This window comes from Anas platyrhynchos, chromosome 17, assembly GCF_047663525.1.
Source record: "Anas platyrhynchos isolate ZD024472 breed Pekin duck chromosome 17, IASCAAS_PekinDuck_T2T, whole genome shotgun sequence".
Lineage (NCBI taxonomy): Eukaryota > Metazoa > Chordata > Aves > Anseriformes > Anatidae > Anas > Anas platyrhynchos.
This window is the reverse complement of record NC_092603.1, coordinates 774338-791856: the sequence shown is the minus strand read 5'-3', so window position 1 is coordinate 791856 and position 17519 is coordinate 774338. Positions and strand designations below refer to the sequence as shown.

The following is a 17519-nucleotide window of genomic DNA, read 5'->3' as shown; positions in this document are numbered from 1 at the left end:
GGGGGGCGGCGAGAGGGAAGCCGCGCGGCAGCCAATGGGAGAGGAGATCACCTCAGGGAGGGGCGGGATGAAGGGCGGGGAGGAGCCAATGGGAGCGTGGCTCGGCCGGAGAAGGGGAGGGACTTAGAGGCGGCGAGCCAATGGGAGAGGCGGAGCGGCGTGGAGGACCGGAAGTGGGAGCGGCGCTCTAGGCTCGTCTCGGTGGTCGCGCAGGCGCAGTGCGCAGGCGCCCGGCCATGCCGAAGGGAGCTCGGCCGGCGGCGGCCCGGCAGGAGGAATGGCGGGGGGAGGGCGAGGGGCAGGGTGAGGCCGGGGGGGGGCGGGGAGGGGGAGGGGGAGGGGGAGGGGGGGGGGGAAAATGGGGGGGGGAGGGGGGTTGGGGGGGGGGAGGGGCAGTGGATCCCTATGGGGGGGGAGGGGATCCCTGGTGGGGGGGGGCAGGGGGGAGGGGGGAGATCGCTATGGGGGGAGGGGGGGGGGTTATGGGGTGAGGGGGGGGGGGCGGGGATCACTATGGGGTCGAGGTAGATCCCTCTGGGGTGGGGGTGGGTCCTTATAGGGTCAGGGTGGATCCCTATGGGGTGAGGGGGGGGGCGGGTGGATCCCTTTGGGGTCAGGGGGGATCCCTATGGGGTTGAGGTAGATCCCTATGGGGTGATGGAGGAGGGGGTGGATCCCTTAGGGGATCTGGGTGGATCCATATGGGGTCACGGTGGATCCCTATGGGGTGAGGGGGGGGGCAGGGATCCCTATGGGGCCAGAGTGGATCTCTATGGGGTGACAGGGTGGATCCCTGTGGGGTGGGGGTGAGGTGGATCCCTTAGGGGTTCTGGGTGGATCCCTATGGGGTGAGGAGGTGGGAGTGGATCCCTATGGGGCGTGAGGAGGATGGTGGATCCCTATGGGGTCAGAGTGGATCCCTATGGGGTGACGGAGGAGGGGGGGGATCCCTATGGGGTCAGGGTGGATTCCTGTGGGGTGAGGAGGGGGTGGGTGGATCCCTATGGGGTCAGGGGGATCCCTATGGGGTGAGGAGGAGGTGGGGGAATCCCTATGGGGTCAGGGTGGATCCCTGTGGGGTGTGAGGAGGGTGGTGGATCGCTTAGGGGTTGGGGTGGATCCCTATGGGGTGACAGGGGGGATCCCTATGGGGTGGGGGTGGGTCCTTATAGGGTCAGGGTGGATCCCTATGGGGTGAGGAGGGGGCGGGTGGATCCCTTTGGGGTCAGGGGGGATCCCTATGGGGTGAGGAGGAGGTGGGGGAATCCCTATGGGGGTCGGGGTGGATCCCTATGGGGTTGGAGTGGATCCCTATGGGGTGACGGAGGAGGGGGGGGATCCCTATGGGGTCAGGGTGGATTCCTGTGGGGTGAGGAGGGGGCGGGTGGATCCCTTTGGGGTCAGGGGGGATCCCTATGGGGTGGGGGCGAGGTGGATCCCTATGGGGTCAGGGTGGATCCCTATGGGATGAGGAGGAGGTGGGGGGATCCCTATGGGGTCAGGGGGGATCCCTATGGGGTCAGGAGGAGGTGGGGGGATTCCTATGGGGTTGGGGTGGATCCCTATGGGGTGAGGGGGTGTGGATCCCTTAGGGGATCTGGGTGGATCCCTATGGGGTGAGGAGGGGTGGTGGATCCCTATGGGGTCAGAGTGGATCCCTATGGGGTCAAGGTGGATCCCTATGAGGCATGAGGAGGGTGGTGGATTCCTGAGGGGATCAGAGTGGATCCCTATGGGGTGATGGAGGAGGGGGTGGATCCCTTAAGGAGTCAGGGTGGATCCCTATGGCGTGAGGAGGGGGCGGGTGGATCCCTATGGGGTCTGAGGAGGGGGTGGGGATTCCTATGGGGTGACGGGGGGATCCCTATGGGGTTGAGGTGGATCCTTATAGGGTCAGGGATCACCCCCACCCCACAGGGATCTATCCTCATAGATCCCTGTGGGGTGGGGGTGAGGTGGATCCCTTAGGGGATCTGGGTGGACCCCATGGGGTGAGGAGGGGGTGGGTGGATCCCTATGGGGTCAGGGCAGATCCCTATAGGGTTGGGGTGGGTCCCTATGGGGCGTGAGGAGGAGGGGGGGATCCCTTAGGGGGTCAGAGTGGATCCCTATGGGGTGAGTGGATCCCTATAGGGTTAGGGCAGATCCCTATAGGGTTGGGGTGGATCCCTATGGGGCGTGAGGAGGGGGGTGGATCCCTATGGGGTCAGAGTGGATCCCTATGGGGCGTGAGGGGGGTGGTGGATCCCTTAGGGATCAGGGGGGATCCCTTATGGGGTCGAGGTGGATCCCTATGGGGTGAGGGGGGGGATCCCTATGGGGTAAGGAGCGGGTAGGTGGATCCCTACGGGACCGGGGTGGATCCCTTTGGGGTCAGAGCGGATCCCTATGGGGCGAGGAGGTGGGGGGATCCCTATGGGGTCAGGGGGGATCCCTATGGGGTCGGGGTGGATCCCTACGGGGCCAAAGTGGATCCCTTTGGGGCCGCTGACCCCATTAATCCCCCCCCACAGAGCAACCGGTGAAGAAGGGCCGCAAGGACCGGCGGGGGAAGAAATCGGTGAGCTCTGACCCCAAACCCTGACCCCTGACCCCAAAAACTGACCCTAAACCCTAAACCCTGACCCTAAACCCTGACCCTGACCCTAAACCCTAACCCTGACCCCTGACCTTTGACCTTTGCCCCCCAAAAGTTCTTCGAGGAGCTGGCGGAGGACGAGAAGCCGGCCCCCAGCGAGGCCCCGCCGCCCCCCGAGAAGGAAGCGCAGCCCCAGCAGGTTCGTTAGCGCTAATTAAGGGGGCGGGGCTAATTAGGGGGGCGGGGCTAATTAGGGGTGTGGCTAATTAAGGGGGAGTGGCCTAAAGGAGGAGGAGCCAAAAGGGGGGGAGCCTAAAAGGGGGCGGAGCTAAGGGGTGGGGTAAGGGATGGGGATAGAAGGTTCGTTAGCGCTAATTAAGGGGGTGTGGCTAATTAGGGAGGCGTGGCTAATTAAGGGGAACATGGCTAATTAAGGGGCGTGGCTAATTAAGGGGCGTGGCCTAAGGGGGCATGGCTAAAGGGGGATGAGCCTAAAGGGGGTCGGAGCTAAAGGATGGGGGTAGAAGGTTCGTTAGCGCTAATCAGGGGGGCGTGGCTAATTAAGGAGGGCGTGGCTAATTAGGGGGCGTGGCTAATTAAGGGGGCGTGGCCAAATGGGGGCGTGGCTAAGGGGAGGAGCCTAAAGGGGGCAGAGCTAAGGGGTGGGGTATGGGATGGGGGTAGAAGGTTTGTTAGTGCTAATTAGGGGGGTGTGGCTAATTAGGGAGGCGTGGCTAATTAAGGGGAACATGGCTAATTAAGGGGCGTGGCCTAAGGGGGCATGGCTAAAGGGGGATAAGCCTAAAGGGGGTCGGAGCTAAAGGATGGGGGTAGAAGGTTCGTTAGCGCTAATTAGGGGGGCGTGGCTAATTAAGGAGGGTGTGGCTAATTAGGGGGTGTGGTTAATTAAGGGGCGGGGCTAATTAGGGGGCGGGGCTAAGGGGTGGGGTAAGGGATGGGGGTGGCAGTAGGGTGGGGCTGGGGGGGACGCGATGACACCGAGCGTTTGGGGCTAATTAAAGGGCTAATTAAGGGGCTAATTAAGGGGTTAATTAGCAAGTTAATTAACGAGTTCTCCCCCCCCAGGCCTCCCGGAGGAAGCGGGAGCGGCGCAAGGAGCGGCGGCGCCCCGGGGCCGAGCCTGAGCCCGAGGAGGAGGAGCTGAGCCGGAGGCTGCGCGAGCTGGCGGCCGCCAGCCGAGGAAGAGGAGGAGGAGGAGGAAGGTGAGGCCGAAGGCTCCCCCCCCCCCCCCCCCCCCTTCATCATCCTCATCTTCCTCATCCCGCCCGGAGCGTCGCCAGCCCCTGGGGGGGGCGCTCTGGGCGGGGGGTGCAGCTCGACGGTTTGGTGTTGATTTTTTTCCCTTTTTTCCCTTTTTTTTCCTTTTTTTCCCTTTTTCTTCCCTTTTTCTTCCTCTTTTTTCCTTTTTCTTCCTCTTTTTCCCTTTTTCTTCCTCTTTTTTCCCTTTTTCTTCCTCTTTTTCCCTTTTTCTTCCTCTTTTTTTCTTTTTCCCCTCTTTTTCTTCCCTTTTCCCCCTTTTTTCCCCCCTTTTTCCCCTTTTTCCCCCTTTTTTTCCCTTTTTCCTCTTTTCCCTTTTTTCCCCTCTTTTCCCTTTTTATCCCTTTTTCTTCCTCTTTTCCTTTTTTCTTCCTCTTTTTTCCGTTTTTCTTCCTCTTTTTTCCCTTTTTCTTCCCCTTTTTCCCCCTTTTTTTCCCCCTTTTTCCTCCCCTTTTTCCCCTTTTTTTCCCTTTTTCCTCTTTTTTCCTTCTTTTTTCCCCCCTTTTCCCCATTTTTCCTCTTTTTTCCCCCTCTTTTCCTGTTTTTCCCCCTCTTTTCCCTTTTCCCCCCTCTTTTCCCCCTTTTCCCCCCTCTTTTCCCCTTTTTCCCCCCTCTTTTCCCCTTTTTTCCCCCTCTTTTCCCCTTTCCCCTTTTTTATGCTCTTTTCCCTTTTTTTCCCTTTTTCTTTCTCTTTTTTTCCCCTTTTTGCCCCTTTTTTTCTTTTTTCCCTTTTCCCCCCTCTTTTTTCTTTTTTCCTCTTTTTTCCTTTTTTCTTCCTTTTTCCTCTTTTTTTCCCCTTTATTCCTCTTTTTTTTCCCCTTTTTTTTCCTTTTTTTTTGAACCCTTTTTTCCCACTCTTTCTTTTTCTTTTTTGGGGTTTTCCCCCCACAAGCGCCAGCCCCGAGGAAAGGGGGGAGGAGGAGGAAGGTGAGTGGGGGCCCTAAATGTTTGGGGGGGACCCCAAAATATAGGGGGGGACCCAAATGTCATGGGGAGGGGGTCCTAAATATCGGGGGGGATCCTAAATATTGTGGGAGGGGGCCCTAAAAAGTGGGGGGGGGCAAATATAGGGGGGCAGACCCCAAATGTTTGGGGGGGACCCCAAATATTGGGGGGAGGGGATCCTAAATATTGGGGGGGGCAAATATTGGGGTGGGGATCCTAAATATCGGGGGAGAGGACCCCAAATGTTGGAGGGGAACCCCAAAATATTGGGGGGGGAATACTGAGGGGACCCCAAATACCTGGGGGGGGACCCCAAAGATTGGGGAAGGGAACCCTAAATACTAGGGAGAAGGAACTCCAAATCAGGACAGGAAAATTGGGGGTAAAAACCCCAAATTTGGATAAAAATGGGGATTTTTTACAACTGGGAGAAGTGTTCAAAGGGGGGGGGACCCTAAAACCCTAAAAGGAGGAGCGGGGTGGGAAAAGGGGGTTTGGGGCCCCAAAATGGGGGAAAAGTGTTAAAAATGGGGGAAATTTTATGAAAAATGGGGGAAATTCTGTCAAAATGGGGGGAAATCCTGTCAAAGGAGGGCAGGGGGGGGTTGGGGGGACCCAGAAATGGGGCAAAAAAGGAGGTTTTTGGGGTTTCTTGTAGGGCGGCAACGTCTTCGCGGCGCTGAACCAGGAGCAGAGCGAGGAGGAGGAGGAGGAGGAGGCCGAAGGGCCCCGGGCGGGGAAAGGGAAGAGCAACAAGGTTTGGGGGGGGGAAAGACCCCAAAATTATAGGATTTTTTTGGGGTGGGGGCCCCAAATGACCCTATTTTCGCAGAAGGAGGAAGAGGAGGACGGGAGGAAGAAGAAGAACCGCAAGAACGAGAAGAACAAGGGCAGGAGGCCGGTGAGGGGGGGGGGGACACATTTAGGGCCGGGGGGGTGGCGCATTTAGGGTCGGGGGGATCCTAAAAAAGGGGGTCTGACCCCATAAATCCCCCCCCAGCAGGGAAAAGCAGCCGAGGAGGAGGAGGATGAAGGCTCCGAGGAAGACGCTGGCCCCAAAGGGGGGAAGGTGAGGCCGGGGAGGGGGCGACCCTATAAAAAAACCCTAAAATTTTTATAGGGTGGGGCCTTTTTGACCCCAAATTTCCCCCCCCCAGAATAAATTTTCGGCTCTGGGGGATGAAGAGGAGGAAGAGGAGGAGGCCGAAGAGCGCCAGAAGGGCGACGAGGCTGTAAGAAGGGGGAAATTTTGGGGTGGGAATGGGGGATTTTGGGGTCTGGGGGGGGATTTTGGGGTTTGGGGGCGGATTTTGGGGTCTGGGGGCGGATTTTGGGGTCGGAAGGGGGGATTTAGGGTGGGGGGAGGGGTCCTAATGCCCCCCCGCAGGTCTCCGAGGAGGAGGAGGAGGAGGAGGCCGGGAGGAAGGCCGAGCCCGACGCCCGCGTGAGCAAAAAAGAGAAGAAAAAGCTCAAAAAACAGGTGGGCGGGGCTTAACCCCAGTGGGCGGGGCTTAAATCCGAAGTGGGTGGGGTTATGCAAATTAGGGGCGGGGCTAATTGGATTGGCTCCGCCCCCCAGATGGAGTACGAGCGGCAAGTGGCCACCATGAAGGCGGCGGCGGCGGGGGACGACTTCTCCGTGTCCCAGGCCGAGCTCTCCTCGCGCCAAGCCATGCTGGAGAACGCCTCCGACATCAAGGTGACCCTTTCGGGGCGAAAACGCCCCTTTTTGGGCAAAAAAAACCCTTTTTATAGGGTAAAAATACCCCCCCGTTTGGGGCTAAAATCACCCCGGGGTGGCTTCACCCCACGAGGTTTTTTTGGGTTTAAAGAGTGAGAATAGGGGCACGTTTTTAAAAATAACAAGTTTAGGGTCGTGGGTTGATAGTGGGGGCATCCCATTAATGATTTAGGGTCAGAACTGGGCACTATTTTCCTTAAAAAAGTCCTAAATTTGGGAAAATTTTATGATTAAACAATGCAGAATTAAATTTTACCATTTTATTGAGAAATAACACAGAATTAGGGTGTGATGTCAAGCTTGGAGCCCCCTTATAAAAAATTAGGGGGGATTTGGGGTTTGTTGGTATAAGGGGAAGGGGAAATGGGGTCCCTGGGGGGGTTTTGGGGCCCCCTGACCCCCCCGGGTCCCCCCACCCCGCAGCTGGAGAAGTTCAGCATCTCGGCTCACGGCAAGGAGCTCTTCGTCAACGCCGACCTCTACATCGTGGCCGGCCGCCGCTACGGCCTCGTGGGGCCCAACGGGTGAGGAGCACGGGGAAAGGGGGCGTGAAAAACCCCAAAATCTCATGTTTTAACCCCAATTTTCACCGCCAGCAAGGGCAAGACGACGCTGCTGAAGCACATCGCCAACCGCGCGCTCAGCATCCCCCCCAACATCGACGTGCTGCTCTGTGAGCAAGGTGAGCCCCCCGCCACCCCCAAAACCCTTAGTAAACCCCCGCAGAACCCTAAAATCTTCATTTTTTCCCCCAAAAAGAGGTGGTGGCCGACGACACGCCGGCGGTGCAGGCGGTGCTGCGCGCTGACACCAAGCGGCTGCGGCTGCTGGAGGAGGAGAAGCGGCTGCAGGCGCTGCTGGAAGGAGGCGACGACGCCGCTGCCGAGCGCCTGGAGAAGGTTTTTGGGGTGGGGGCACCTCGGGGAACCCCTTGGGGACCCCAAAAAAACCCTAAATGCCCCCCCTGTAGGTTTACGAGGAGCTGAGGGCGATCGGGGCGGCCGCCGCCGAGGCCAAAGCTCGCCGGATCCTCGCCGGTTTGGGTTTCAACCCCGAGATGCAAAACCGAGCCACCAGGAAATTTTCGGGGGGGTGGCGCATGAGGGTGTCCCTGGCCCGGTAAGGGGTGGAAATGGGGTTTTTCTGGGGCATCGTTTTGGGGTGAAATCACCCCAAAGTGACGCTCGCACCCCGCAGGGCGCTGTTCATGGAGCCGACGCTGCTGATGCTGGACGAGCCCACCAACCACCTGGACCTCAACGCCGTCATCTGGCTCAACAAGTGGGGGAAAAAAGCCCGATTTTGGGACCGGGAGGGATTAGGATTGATGTCCCCAAAAGATGGGGGCGATCCTAAAACGCGGGGCGGCCCTAAAGTGGTTTTTTTTTTGGGGTGGGAGCGTGAAAAGCGGCGTTTTTTTGGGGTGGCTTCTTTCCGGGGTGGCTTTTTTATAGGGTGGGGTCGCAGGGGGTTCCTAATGACCCCAAAACACCCCAAAATGTCCCCGTTTCCCCCCCCCAGCTACCTACAGACGTGGAAGAAGACGCTGCTGGTGGTGTCCCACGACCAGGGCTTCCTCGACGACGTCTGCACCGACATCATCCACCTGGACGCCCAGCGCCTCTTTTACTACCGGGGCAACTACAGTGAGTGTTTTGGGGCCAAACTGAGTTATTTGAGGCTTTTTTTTGGGTTAATAAAACCCGTTTTCCGTCCCCCGGCAGTGACCTTTAAGAAAATGTACCAGCAGAAGCAGAAGGAGCTGCTGAAGCAGTTTGAGAAGCAGGAGAAGAAACTGCGCGACCTCAAAGCCGGCGGCAAATCCACCAAGCAAGCGGTGAGCGGGGGGGCTCCGAGCCTTAAACCTCCCCCTTTTTAGGATCCCCGGGAGCCCCCCCCGACCCCAAATTTTGTAGGAGAAGCAGACGAAGGAGGCCCTGACCCGCAAGCAGCAGAAATGCCGGCGGAAGACGGCGGCCGAGGAGGCGGCCGAAGCCCCCGAGCTGCTCAAGAGACCCCGCGAGTACACCGTGCGCTTCACCTTCCCCAACCCGCCCCCCCTCAGCCCCCCCATCCTCGGCCTCCACGGTGAGAAAACCCCCCCGGGGTTTTTGGGGGGGGTTGGAGGGGTGTGGGGCACGGTTTTGGGGGAATTTGGGGGGGTTTATGGGGGAATTGGGGGTGTTTGGGGGGGATTTGGGGGGGTTTATAGGGGAATTGGGGGCATTTGGGGGGGATTTGGGGGGGTTTATGGGGGAATTGGGGCACGGTTTTGGGGGAATTTGGGGGGTTTATGGGGGAATTGGGGGCGTTTGGGGGTGGTTTGGGGGGGTTTATGGGGGAAGTGGGGGCATTTGGGGGCGGTTTGGGGGGGTCTGGGGGGAACTGGGGGGGTTTGGGGGGGGTTATGGGGGAATTGGGAGCGTTTGGGGGGGATTTTAGGGGTGTTAGGAGGGAACTGGGGGCATTTGGGGGCAGTTTGGGGGGCTCGGGGGGAACTGGGGGCATTTGGGGGGGTTTATGGGAGAATTGGGGGCGTTTGGGGGCAGTTTTGGGGGGGGTTGGGGGATTTATGGGGGAATTGGGGGTATTTGGGGGCGGTTTGGGGGGATTAGGGGGGAATTGGGGGCATTTGGGGGCAGTTTTTGGGAGGTTTGGGGGTGTTAGGGGGGGAACTGGGGGCATTTGGGGGCGGTTTTGGGGGGGTCTGGGGGGAACTGGGGGGATTTGAGGGGGGTTATGGGGGAATTGGGGGCGTTTGGGGGCAGTTTTGGGGGGGGTTGGGGGATTTATGGGGGAATTGGGGGTATTTGGGGGCGGTTTGGGGGCGTTGGGGGTATTGGGGGGGAACTGGGGGCATTTGGGGGCGGTTTGGGGGGGTTTATGGGGGAATTGGGGGCATTTGGGGGCAGTTTTTGGGGGGGTTGGGGGGTTTATGGGGGAACTGGGGGCATTAGGGGGCAGTTTGGGGGGGTTTATGGGGGAATTGGGGGCATTTGGGGGGGGGTTGGCGGGCTTATGGGGGAACTGGGGGCATGTGGGGGCAGTTTTTGGGGGGGTGGGGGGTTTATGGGGGAACTGGGGGCATTTGGGGCCGGTTTGGGGGGGTTTATGGGGGAACTGGGGTCAGTTTGGGGGGTTTATGGGGGAACTGGGGGCATTTGGGGGTGGTTTGGGGGGGTTATGGGTGTGTTAGGTGGGAACTGGGAGCATTTGGGGGCATTTTGGAGGGTTTATGGGGGAATTGGGGGGCATTTAGGGGCAGTTTGGGGGTTTATGGGGGAACTGGGGGCATTTGGGGGCAGTTTGGGGGGGTTGGGGGGAACTGGGGGCATATGGGGGTGTTTCTGGGGGGTTATGGGGCACTTTGGGGGTAATTGGGGGGGCAGGGGGCACATTTTGGGGTGGTTTGGGGGGGTTGGGGGGCGCTGGGGGCATATGGGGGTGTTTCTGGGGGTGTTAGGGGGGAACTGGGGGCGTTTGGGGGGGTTTTGGGGCACTTTGGGGATAATTGGGGGGACAGGGGGCACGTTTTGGGGTGGTTTGGGGGGGTTAGGAGGTGGTTTGGGGGTATTAGGGGGAACTGGGGGCATTTGGGGATGCTTTTTGGGGGGTTATGGGGTGCTTTGGGGACAATTGGGGGGCTTTAGGGAAAATTGGGGGGGATGTGGGGAAATGTGGGGGCATTTTGGGACCCGGGTGGCTCTGTGGGGTTATTTTGGGGTCCGGGGGATTTTGGGGGGGCCCCAATTCCTCCCCCCAATCCCCTTTTTGGCCTCAGGCGTGGATTTTGGCTACGAGGGGCAGGAGCTGCTCTTCCGAAACCTCGATTTCGGCATCGACATGGACTCGAGGAGTGAGTTCCTACAGGAGCAGAGAGGGGGGGGGAGACCCTATAAAAATACGGGATGGGGGGTGGGAGACCCTATAAAAACATGGGATATAGGGTGGGTGGGAGATCCTATAAAAACAGGGAATATTGGGTGGGAGACCCTACAAAAATATGGGATATTGGGTGGGGACCCTACAAAAACATGGGATATTGGGTAGGAGACCCTACAAAAACATGGGATATTGGGTGGGAGACCCTATAAAAACATAGAGTATAGGGTAGGTGGGAGATCCTATAAAAACAGGGAATATTGGGTGGGAGACCCTACAAAAACATGGAATATTGGGTAGGGGACCCTATAAAAACATGGGATATTGGGTAGGGGACCCTACAAAAACATGGGATATTGGGCAGGAGACCCTATAAAAACATGGAATATAGGGCAGGAAACCCTACAAAAACATGGGATATTGGGTAGGAGACCCTATAAAAACATGGGATATTGGGTAGGAGACCCTACAAAAACACGGGATGTGGGGTAGGAGACCCTACAAAAATATGGGATGTAGGGTGGGTGGGAAACCCTATAAAAACAGGGAATATTGGGCAGGAGACCCTACAAAAACATGGAATATGGGATAGGAGACCCTACAAAAACATAGGGATAACGTATAATAACACAGATTTAGTAGACCCTACAATAACACGGGGGCATTTTGGGGTAAACAAAGAGCTCTGCGACCCTACAATAACAACAGGGATTCGCACAGCTCCCACAACAAAACGCACAAATTTGGGAAAACCCTATAATAAACAACGCTTTTTGGAGACCCTACAATAACAACGGGGCCCCTGGGAGACCCTACAATAACAAAGGGCCCCCCCCAAATTTGTTTTTGTCCCCCCCCCAGTTTGCATCGTGGGCCCCAACGGCGTGGGCAAGAGCACGCTGCTGCTGCTGCTGACGGGGCAGCTGACACCGGTACGGACCCCAAAAAGGGCTGAAACCACCCCAAAATAGGGTTGGGACCCCCCCCAAAATGACCGGGACCCCAAAAAAGGGGTGGGACCCCCCAAAATGACCGGGACCCCAAAAAAGGGGTGGGATGCCCCAAAAAAAGGCTGGGACCCCCCCCCCCAAAATGACCGGGACCCCAAAAACTGGGTGGGACCCCACAAAAAGACCGGGACCCCAAAAACTGGGTGGGACCCCACAAAAAGACCAGGACCCCAAAAAAGGGTTGGGACCCCCCAAAATGACTGGGACCCCAAAAAAGGGCTGGGACCCCCCCCAAAAAAGACCGGGACCCCAAAAAAGGGCTGGGACCCCCCAAAAATAACCAGGATCCCCAAAAAAGGGGTGGGACCCCACAAAAAAGGGTGGGGAATCCCCAAAAAAAGGGTTGGGACCCCCCCAAAATGACCGGGACCCCGAAAAAGGGGTGGGACCCCCCAAAAACGGGTGGGATCCCCCAAAAAGGGCTTGGACCCCCCCAAAAAAGGGTTGGGACCCCCCCAAAATGACCAGGACCCCAAAAAAGGGGTGGGACCCCCCAAAAAAAGGGTTGGGACCCCCCCAAAAATGACTGGGACCCCCAAAAAAGGGCTGGGGATCCCCCCCCAAAAATAGGGCTGAGACACCCCCAAAAAGGAGGGATTTGGGGTTTTGGGGTTATGGTTTTTTTTGGGGGGGTTGGGGACCCTCTGGGAGGTTGAGGGGGGTTTGGGGGACCCCAAAAATACGGGGGGGGGGCAGGATTTTGGGGTCCCCCCCCGCTGACCCCAATTCCCTTGCAGACGCGGGGGGAGATGCGCAGGAACCACCGGCTGGTGAGGGGGCGGGGCCTAAAGGGGGCGGGGCCTAAAGGGGGCGGGGCCTAAAGAGGCGGGGCTAAATGAGGGGGCGTGGCTTCCAATAAAGGGGGCGTGGCTTTCCAGAAAGGGGGCGTGGCCTGGGAACAAATGGGTTGTAAAGGGCATGGGTATAAGGGGCGGGGCTTAACACCGAGGGGGCGTGGCCTAAAGGTAAGGGGCGTGGCTTAATGGTAAGGGGCGTGGCTTAATGATAGGGGGCGTGGCTTCCCAGAAAGGGGGCGTGGCCTGGGAATGAATGGGTTGTAAAGGGCATGGGTGTAAGGGGCGGGGCTTAATATAGAGGGGGCGTGGCTTAATGATAGGGGCGTGGCTTAATGGTAGGGGGCGTGGCTTAATGATAGGGGGCGTGGCTTCCAGAAAGGGGCGTGGCCTGGGAATGAATGGGCTATACAGAGCATGGGTGTAAGGGGCGGGGCTTAATATCGAGGGGGCGTGGCCTAATGGTAAGGGGGCGTGGCTTAATGGTAGGGGGCGTGGCTTCTCAGAAAAGGGGGCGTGGCCTGGGAATGAATGGGTTGTAAAGGGCATGGGTATAAGGGGGCGGGGCTTGATATCGAGGGGGCGTGGCCTAAGTAAAAGGGGGCGTGGCTTAATGGTAAGGGGCGTGGCTTATCGGTAAGGGGCGTGGCTTAATGCTGGGGGCGTGGCTTCCCAGAAAGTGGGCGTGGTTTAACAATAGGGCGATTTTGCCTGGCGATGTGCCCCCCTCCCACCACCTTAACCGATTTTTTTGGGGTCAAGGGGGCGGAGCCTCCTTTTTGGCCCCGCCCCTGACTCTTTTACCCCCCCCCTTGTCCCCCCCCCCCCCGCAGAAGGTGGGCTTCTTCAACCAGCAGGCGGCCGAGCAGCTGCGGCTGGAGGAGACGGCGGCCGAGTACCTGCAGCGGGGCTTCAACCTCCCCCACCAGGACGCCCGAAAGTGTTTGGGGCGCTTCGGCCTCGAGGGCCACGCCCACACCCTGCAGATCGCCAAATTGTCGGGTAAGGGGGCGGGGTTATCCCACAGGGGGGGCGTGGTTTATTTTGGGGGGTGGTTTATTGGGGGTGGTTTATTAGGGTGGTTTATTGGGGTGGTTTATTTGGGGGTGGTTTATTTGGGGTGGGGTTTATTAGGGTGGTTTATTTGGGGTGGGGTTTATTGGGTGTGGTTTATTTTGGGGTGGTTTATTGGGTGTGGTTTATTGGGGGTGGGGTTTATTGGGGTGGTTTATTTGGGGTGGGGTTTATTTGGGGTGGGGTTTATTTGGGGTGGGGTTTATTTGGGTGGTTTATTTGGGGGGTGGTTTTTAGGGTGGTTTATTGGGGGTGGTTTATTGGGGGTGGTTGATTGGGGTGGTTTATTTGGGTGTGGTTTATTTGGGGTGGTTTATTGGGGTGGTTTATTTGGGGTGGGGTTGGTTGGGGTGGTTTATTTGGGGGTGGTTTATTTGGGGGGTGGTTTATTGGGGTGTGGTTTATTTTGGGGTGGTTTATTGGGGTGGTTTATTTGGGGTGTGGTTTATTTTGGGGTGATTTATTTGGGGGTGTGGTTTATTTGGGGGTGTGGTTTATTTGGGGTGTGGTTTATTTGGGGGGTGGTTTATTGGGGTGGTTTATTTGGGGGGTGGTTGATTGGGGTGGTTTATTGGGGGTGGTTTATTTGGGGGTGTGGTTTATTGGGGGTGGTTTATTGGGGGTGGTTTATTAGGGGGGTGGTTTATTTGGGGGAATGGTTTATTGGGGTTGGGGTTTATTGGGGTATTTGGGGGTGTGGTTTATTTTGGGGGTGTGGTTTATTGGGGTGGTTTATTTGGGGGGTGGTTTATTGGGGGTGGTTTATTTGGGGGTGGAGCTTATTGGGGGGGTGGTTTGTTTAGGGGTGGTTTATTTGGGGTGAGGTTTATTTGGGGGTGTGGTTTATTTGGGGGTGTGGTTTATTGGGGGTGGTTTATTTTGGGGTGGTTTATTTGGGGTGGGGTTTATTGGGGTGTGGTTTATTTGGGTGGTTTATTTGGGGGGTGGTTTTTAGGGTGGTTTATTTGGGGGGTGGTTGATTGGGGTGGTTTATTAGGGGGTGGTTTATTGGGGTGGTTTATTGGGGTGTGGTTTATTTTGGGGGTGGTTTATTGGGGGGTGGTTTATTGGGGTGATTTATTTGGGGTGGGGTTTATTGGGGTGGTTTATTTGGGGGGTGGTTTATTGGGGTGGGGTTTATTAGGGTGTGGTTTATTTGGGGTGGGGTTTATTTGGGGTGGGGTTTATTGGGGGTGGTTTATTTTGGGGTGGTTTATTTTGGGGTGATTTATTTTGGGGTATGGTTTATTCGGGTGTGGTTTATTTGGGGGTGTGGTTTATTTGGGGGTGTGGTTTATTTGGGGGGTGGTTTATTGGGGTGGTTTATTGGGGTGTGGTTTATTTTGGGGTGATTTATTCAGGGGTGGTTTATTGGGTGTGGTTTATTGGGGTGGTTTATGGGGTGGTTTATTTGGGGGTGGTTTATTGGGGTGGTTTATTGGGTTGGTTATTTGGGGTGGTTTATTAGGGGTGGTTTATTGGGGGTGGTTTATTGGGGGGTGGTTTATTGGGGTGATTTATTTGGGTGTGGTTTATTTGGGTGGTTTATTGGGGGTGGGGTTTATTAGGGTGTGGTTTATTGGGTGTGGTTTATTTGGGGTGTGGTTTATTTTGAGGTGATTTATTTTGGGGTGTGGTTTATTCGGGTGTGGTTTATTTGAGGGGTGGTTTATTTGGGGTGGGTTTATTGGGGTGTGGTTTATTCTTCCCCTTCCCCCCCCCCCCTATAGGGGGGCAGAAGGCCCGGGTGGTGTTTGCGGAGCTGGCGTGCAGAGAGCCCGACGTCCTCATCCTGGTGGGCACGGGGGGGGTCCCCAGGGGGGTCCTGGGGACACTGGGGGGGTCCCCAAAAGGGTCTTGGGGACATTGGGGGGGTCCTGGGGACACTGGGGGGGTTCTGGGGACATTGGGGTGTCCCTAAAAGGGTCCTGGGGACACTGGGGGGGTCACGGGGACACTGGGGGGTCCTTTAGGGGTCCCCAATGGGGTCCTGGGGACACTGGGGGGGTCCTGGGGACACTGGGGGGGTCCCCAAAAGGGTCTTGGGGACATTGGGGGGGTCCTGGGGACACTGGGGGGGTTGTGGGGACATTGGGGTGTCCCCAAAAGGGTCCTGGGGACACTGGGGGGGTCCTGGGGACATCAAGGGGTCCCCCAATGGGGTCCTGGGGACATTGGGGGGGTCCTTTAGGGGTCCCCAAGGGGGTCCTGGGGACACTGGGGCGGTCCTGGGGACACTGGGGGGGTCCTGGGGACACCGGGGGGGTCCCCAAAAGGGTCTTGGGGACATTGGGGGGGTCCTGGGGACACTGGGGGGGTCCTGGGGACACCGGGGGGGTCCCCAAAAGGGTTCTGGGGACACTGGGGGGGTTGTGGGGACATCGGGGGGTCCCCCAATGGGGTCCTGGGGACATTGGGGGGTCCTGGGGACACCGGGGGGGTCCCCAACAGGGTCCTGGGGCCATCAGGGGGTCGTGGGGACATCGGGGGGTCCCCAGTGGGGTCCTAGGGACATTACGGGGTCCCCAAAAGGGTCTTGGGGACACTGGGGGGGTCCTGGGGACATCGGGGGGTCCCCAAGGGGGTCCTGGGGACACTGGGGGGGGGTCCCCATATAGGGTCCTGGGTACATAAAGGGGTCCTGGGGACACAAAGGGACATGGGGGGGGTCCCAAAAAGGTCCTGGGGACATTGGGGGGTCCCCAAAAGGGTCTTGGGGACATAGGGGGGGGGTCCCAAAAGTGGTGTCCCCCCCCCCCCGTTCAGGACGAGCCCACCAACAACCTGGACATCGAATCCATCGACGCCTTGGCCGACGCCATCAACGAGTACCGGGGGGGTGAGTTATGACGTCACTATGACATCATCACTATGACATCATCACGGTGATGACGTCATCACGGTGATGACGTCATCGGTGACGTCACCCGCAGCCGTCATCGTGGTGAGCCACGACGCGCGGCTGATCACGGAGACGGCGTGCCAGCTCTGGGTGGTGGAGGAGCGGGGGCTGAGCCAAATCGACGGCGACTTCGACGACTACAAGCGCGAGGTGCTCGAGGCCCTGGGCGAGGTGGTCATCAGCCGGCCCCGCGATTGAAAAATTTGGGGCGTTTTGGGGTTTTTTTTGGGGTCCCGGGGGGTGTCGGGGTTCTGTCCCGACCCCTCGCCCCGAGATCTTCCCTTCACGCCTTGGGGGAATAAAGAGGGGAATGGTGCAAGGAGAGCGGCTGAGTGGTGATTGGGGGTGGGTTGGGGTTAATTTGGGGGGTTTTGGGACCTATAAAGCCCCTATGGGGACCCTATTATTCTCTGTGGGGTCCCCGTGACCCTTTTTGGGGACCCCATAACCCCAAACCCTCTCCTGGTTGACAGCACGATGATGGTCATCAGTAGGTTCCAGAGTTAACAGGGTTGTGTTTCAATATTTGGGGGTACAGGGAGGGGGTCCTGGACCCTATAAATCCCCTATGGGGACCCCATTAGCCTCTGTGGGGTCCCCGCGACCCTTTTTGGGGACCCCATAACCCCCCCAATGCCATCGGTAGGCTCCAGAGTTAACGCGGACCTTAATTAACACCAATTAACGCCTCTTTTCCAACAGTTTATTACTAATGTACAAAATATACAAAAGGGGGGGGCGGGCGCTGCCCCCCCCGGCCAAGTTTTCACAGAAAACAGCATCCGGCGCAGCCTCCCACCCCCCCCCCCAAAAAAAAAAAACAAAATACTCCTTTTTTCCCCCAAAAAAGTGAGAGCGGCGCAGCCCCGGGCGGCGGCGTGTGTCGCACGTGTGTCTGGGACCCCAGGCGCAAGGAGAGGGGAAAAAAAGAGGGGGGGGGGTAAAAAGGGGGGGGCAGAAAAGGGGTGAGGGGGGGGGATTTGGGGGTGCCAGGGAGGGGGGCACCCCCAAAAGCGGAAAGGGGGGGGGATTTGCCCCCAGCAGGGGCAGATTTGGGCCCTGGGGGGGGGGTTGTGCTCTGCTGGGGGGGGGATTTGGTTGCTGGGGGGGGGTAATTGCCCCTCCTGGGGGGTTAATTGCCCCTCCTGGGGGTATTTTGGTGCTGCTGGGGGGGATTTGCCCCTCCTGGGGGGGTATTTTCATTGCTGGGGGGGGGATTTGCCCCTCCAAGGGGGTATTTACCCCTCTGGGGGGGTATTTTCACTGCTGGGGGGGTTATTTGCCCCCACTGGGGGCGTATTTGCCCCCACTAGGG

The 17519-nt window shown here is 58.0% G+C and overlaps 1 protein-coding gene across 1 annotated transcript; it reads left to right on the top strand.

Annotated features, from left to right (window-relative positions):
- Nucleotides 1-165: 165 nt before the first annotated feature.
- On the top strand, nt 166-16526 carry ABCF1 (ATP binding cassette subfamily F member 1). The gene is given in 27 exon segments (XM_072024721.1): nt 166-303; nt 2514-2560; nt 2694-2777; nt 3665-3769; nt 3771-3801; nt 4749-4783; nt 5460-5558; nt 5634-5702; nt 5802-5870; nt 5959-6033; nt 6189-6281; nt 6381-6500; nt 6966-7066; nt 7139-7224; nt 7302-7441; nt 7513-7661; nt 7740-7823; nt 8064-8188; nt 8267-8379; nt 8459-8630; nt 10324-10398; nt 11286-11356; nt 12172-12204; nt 13062-13230; nt 15033-15097; nt 16069-16141; nt 16236-16526. Coding segments are annotated over 27 exon segments (2517 nt in total). The 5' UTR covers nt 166-236; the 3' UTR covers nt 16403-16526.
- Nucleotides 16527-17519: the final 993 nt, after the last annotated feature.